Below are 4,670 nucleotides of genomic sequence, written 5' to 3'. Positions count from 1 at the left end.
CTTGTCCTACTACTTTTATACCACCTCCGTCCCTGAGATTCCTTCTGCTACATTCAGGTGTCACTTGTTCCATTATTTATCAATAAAAAGGGCACAACCTGTCACTTGCTACCAAAACGGATAAATCCGGTATATGACGGTGAAAGAGAGGTAAAAAGTACAAAATGTACAAACTAAATAAACTAAATCATCGTTTGTTTTTTTTTTAATTATCATTCGACCCGAAAATCTTTTAGTTGATGCAAATGACCTTTTTATTACAGTGGTGAAGAAGAATATTGTCTTTACATCACGGCGTAAGTTGAAATTTCGTCGACTTTTTAATTTAACATTTATTATTTGACAAAAATGAAAAATCTTTTAATTGATAATGAATCCAATAAAATTGACGGTTTATCATGAAGTTACTAATTGTTATTATAATCCATTACCTGTTCAACACAAATAAATGTTAAAATATCTCTTCTGACAAAAAAATTGTTAAAATATATCTAAATCAATAAATTTAAAGTAGTTAAATGCTGATAAAAAATTAATTGTAAAGATTATGACATTTATATAGTAAAATATAGGGAACTTTAACGAAAAGCACCCGGTACTGTTTACTTTAACGAAAAACCACATTTTTACACTAAAAAGTCAATCCTGGTACTATTCACTTTACCCTTTATTTTGTCCTTATCATTAAAACTCAAAGTTTTCAAACATTTTTCATTAGTTTTCCTTAAAATATACTGTCACATACCGGGTAGTTTTCTCAATTTCTCAACCCAAAAAGAGAAAGAAAAAAAAAAACATAAAATGGGTCATTAAATTTTTATAGAAAAAAAAAATTTTATGAGTTTACTGCTCACCAGCTGGAATTGGACAGTTCTGAAAATCTCGTACATACTTCACATGCCTCACCAGCTTCTCCCCCAACAAACCCTTCCTCATTTGCGGGAGAGAGATTCAGTTTGCCGAACACGGTACATTCATCAAGTGTAATAATACAATTATGATAAATTTTATTTTTACAATTTTAATTAATTGTATTATTATATTTATTATACACATTGTGTTTCCAAGGCATTGAATAATTTATCTATTTATAGAGAGAATATATTTACTCATCATTCTCACTAAATGATAATGCTCATCATCATTTTTATATAAATTTAAATTTTAAAATATGTATCTTACATATATTTTAAAATTTAAATTTATTCAACAGTAACAAGTAAGGTGGGTAAAAATGCACCCATTTATTTGTAGAAGAGTTGGGAGGAGATTCCAAAGCCCTTTACTTTTCCAACTTTTTTCTTTCTATTTTTCTTCATTTTTAATTTTTTAATCAATTTTCCAATTTCTTTGATTTTCCTTTTGGAATTTTTTATTGCATTTTCCTTCTATAAATTGACCCCTCAATTCCATTACAAACCTCTTCCTCTTCTCTACTCTTCCTCCTCTTTTGTTTACAGATCAGTCTGAGAGCATAAATTCTCCTCCTGAGTTCTTTCTTTCTCTTGAGGGCTGAGGCTCTGTTGGGTTTTCTTCCAAGAATTTCTGGGTGTTTTTTTTAGCTTAATTTTGGGTTTTTGCTGTTGAATCTTGGGTCTTTGGATTCTGTACCCAAAACCCATATATTTTCTGATCCAATTAGTCTTTGAAGTTGAAATCTGAATTTAATCTTGTGTTTCTGCCGAGATTTATTTCTCTGTTTCGGAAAATAAAACTCTGGAAAATTAAATGCTGAAAATCTGGATCTTAATGTTTGAGATTCATGTCGCCAGTTCTCAGTGAAATCCTCCGTTCCGGGTTTATGGTAGATTCCTCCCTCCGGCGCAGAACCCACCTCGTCCAATCTTTCTCCGTCGTCTTCCTCTACTGGTTTTATGTTTTCTCATAAATCGGCTCCCCGCACTGCCTAATACCTATATTATATATATAATCGCCCTTAATTATCTGAATAATTAGTATTTGGTTCTTCGTGTTTAGGGTTTAATCTAAGTTTTTATATAAGTTTGCATATATTTCTATGGCTTCTTCAAGCGGAAATTCCTCTGGTTCCACTCAGCTTCAGAACTCTGGCTCCGAAGGGGATCTGCATCATCTGGTGGATCAAAGAAAGAGAAAACGGATGCAGTCGAACCGCGAATCGGCGCGGCGGTCCCGGATGCGGAAGCAGCAGCACCTGGACGATCTGACGGCGCAGGTCGCCCAGCTGCGGAAGGAGAACAACCAAATCCTGACCAGCATAAACATCACCACCCAGCACCACATGAATGTCGAGTCGGAAAACTCGGTCTTGAAAGCGCAGATGGCGGAGCTCAGCCAGAGACTGGAGTCACTCAACGAGATCCTCGGTTACATCGACGCCGGCGGCGGTTACGGCGGAGACTTTGAAACCACCCCGGTTGCCGATCACAACAGCTTCATAAACCCTTGGAACATGCTTTATGTTAACCAACCAATCATGGCCACTGCCGACATGCTTCACCAATACTAATAACTAATCAATGGCAACAATGACAATAGAAAATTTTACCTTTAACCAGAATGTCACTGATTCGGTATTTCAAAATCTTAACACATTATTATGTATTTTAATTATCTCTAATCTCGTTTGGTAAAATGTTATTGGTTTTAAATATTGTTACAGTGACGTTCAAAGGTAAGAGGGGGTGATTGGTCAATTCGTTTTGTTGCCTAGTCTTTGGTGTTGGTGGTGTTTGGAATTGCATCATAGTCTCAAATGATTGGAGGAGGAAAGAACAACTTGGTTTTGTTTATGTAATTAGGTATTAATATTAGGAGAATCCAATATATGATGATTGTGATGGAAATGGGCAAAATTGAGAGGGACCAGAGGAGTAGGTTCTGGAATTTGTAATGAGTATTACGGTGTGAATTGCTAAATTATCAATGTAAATTTCTCTATTAACTTTAAATGTCTTCACTTGTTTGTGTATTATTTTTATTTTGACTTAAACAAGTATCAACACACAAAATGTTTATAAAATAGATCCAATCACATCCGACCTACCAAACTAGCCCTGAAAGTTTTGGTTGCTTTCGTAGAGTATGCAAGTTGAAACAAGTAATAGAACACTTCTACACGTTATTTAGTTTCTCCAATGGTCTATTACTTGAATTTTCAGTAATTTAGCATTATGGTGTATTATTATTGGCACTATAAAATCATATTATTCAGTCTTGATTTATTGATTAAGGACGTGTACATTCACAATTTATCAATAATATTGTGTTTATTTATTTATTTAGGTCACAGCCAGTTAGAAAACTAAACACTTTTATGATTTGAGTGAGTTTTGCTAGGACCAGATTTCAATGACGACCTAGTTAAAAATGTGGTTAATATCATGATATGGAGTGGTTAAGTCACCAATAGGATTACATTCGAGCACTTCTCTGTGTGCATGCATGTAGTTCTCTTGGTTGAAGGATTCATCAATTAAGTTTATCTGAGAGATCTTTTGTATGACTTACTCTATATCGTATTTCAATGATTCAATGATTTATTGTTTAGGCATTCCGTCAAAGATCATCTTTACTAGGAATCACCCACATCCAAAATTATTTGACCATTCGATTAAATGAAAGTCATATTACTGTTTCTTAGAAAAATCATATTCATCTATTTTCTTTGCTACAATTGGATGTCATAATAGTTTTGTCTAATTTTTTGCAAGGATGATCAATGAATGATATATTAAAACACAAACAGTTTGAATCGTTGAAAAAATTACGAAACGAGCACCACAAATTGTCTTTCAAATAGTATATACATATAAAGCTTCATCACATTTAACAATGTCTAAAAATATGTAAAGCCAATGTTGTATTGATAAAATTATGCAAATAAAAGATTCCAAAAGAGAAAATAAAGATCCAGAACTTATGGTTCTCCTGCGCCTACGCCATGTTATCTTCCTCAAGACAAGAAGAAAGAGATGCTTTGCTTCATATTAAATGAATTTTCTGTCTATTAATCTGTTTTGGGTCCATCATTGTTGCTGTATAATCCATCATTTTATAAACGATCAAATTACTCGAACGTTCAAATACCGGTGGTGGAGATTCCGTGCACATTCAAATAAAGTTTTTCTTTTGAAAATTGAAATCCTCTGTGGATCTCTGTATCTGCAGTTAACAGATCTAGAGATTCAGACCATTCATTTTAAATCATACGACTCTCATTAGTTTATTTTACGGACTTCACTTCACAAATTAAGGGTTCAAATCTCTCTCTTGAGCGGCTCGGATCTCTGGGCACGCTAGTAAGCTTCGAGATCCGGAGAGATCTCGATTCTTCTTTTGGCTTGTTTTAAATAGTTTATTAGGTATTTTGAATATTTTAAAGAATTAGATCGATGGATTTCCAGATTGATAGAGCGTTTATGTGAATCTAATCACAAAAGAATATGGGGGCACACTCCCAATAAACAAAATGAAGTTAAAAATAATTCAGTATTCTACAGTTTCATATATATTTAACTGCTTTGTTCTTGGTGATATATATGTTAATAATATGATAAATAACTACCATAGGAGACAAGAAAAAAAGTTATTTTAGTAGAGAAAAATATGAAAAAATTATCCCTTTCTCCTCGACCTCTTTTCCCATGTTTGGATTGTTGTGCCAATTGGTGCTGGCTAATAGCTCCAAT

The 4,670-nt window shown here is 33.6% G+C and overlaps 1 protein-coding gene across 1 annotated transcript; it reads left to right on the top strand.

Annotated features, from left to right (window-relative positions):
- Window positions 1-1,414: 1,414 nt before the first annotated feature.
- On the top strand, window positions 1,415-2,930 carry LOC126632396 (bZIP transcription factor 44-like). Its single transcript, XM_050302799.1, has one exon. The coding sequence runs from the start codon at window positions 2,018-2,020 to the stop codon at window positions 2,486-2,488; it is 471 nt and encodes a 156-aa protein (XP_050158756.1). The 5' UTR covers window positions 1,415-2,017; the 3' UTR covers window positions 2,489-2,930.
- Window positions 2,931-4,670: the final 1,740 nt, after the last annotated feature.

The sequence above is a fragment of the Malus sylvestris genome, chromosome 8, assembly GCF_916048215.2.
Source record: "Malus sylvestris chromosome 8, drMalSylv7.2, whole genome shotgun sequence".
NCBI classification, from domain to species: Eukaryota; Viridiplantae; Streptophyta; class Magnoliopsida; order Rosales; family Rosaceae; genus Malus; species Malus sylvestris.
The sequence above is the reverse complement of the archived record's forward strand: the minus strand, read 5'-3'. Positions and strand labels throughout refer to the sequence as shown.

What these genes read in the sequence shown, in the direction of transcription:
- LOC126632396 (XM_050302799.1), top strand. Translation starts at nt 2,018, where the DNA reads ATGGCTTCTTCAAGCGGAAATTCCTCTGGTTCCACTCAGCTTCAGAAC.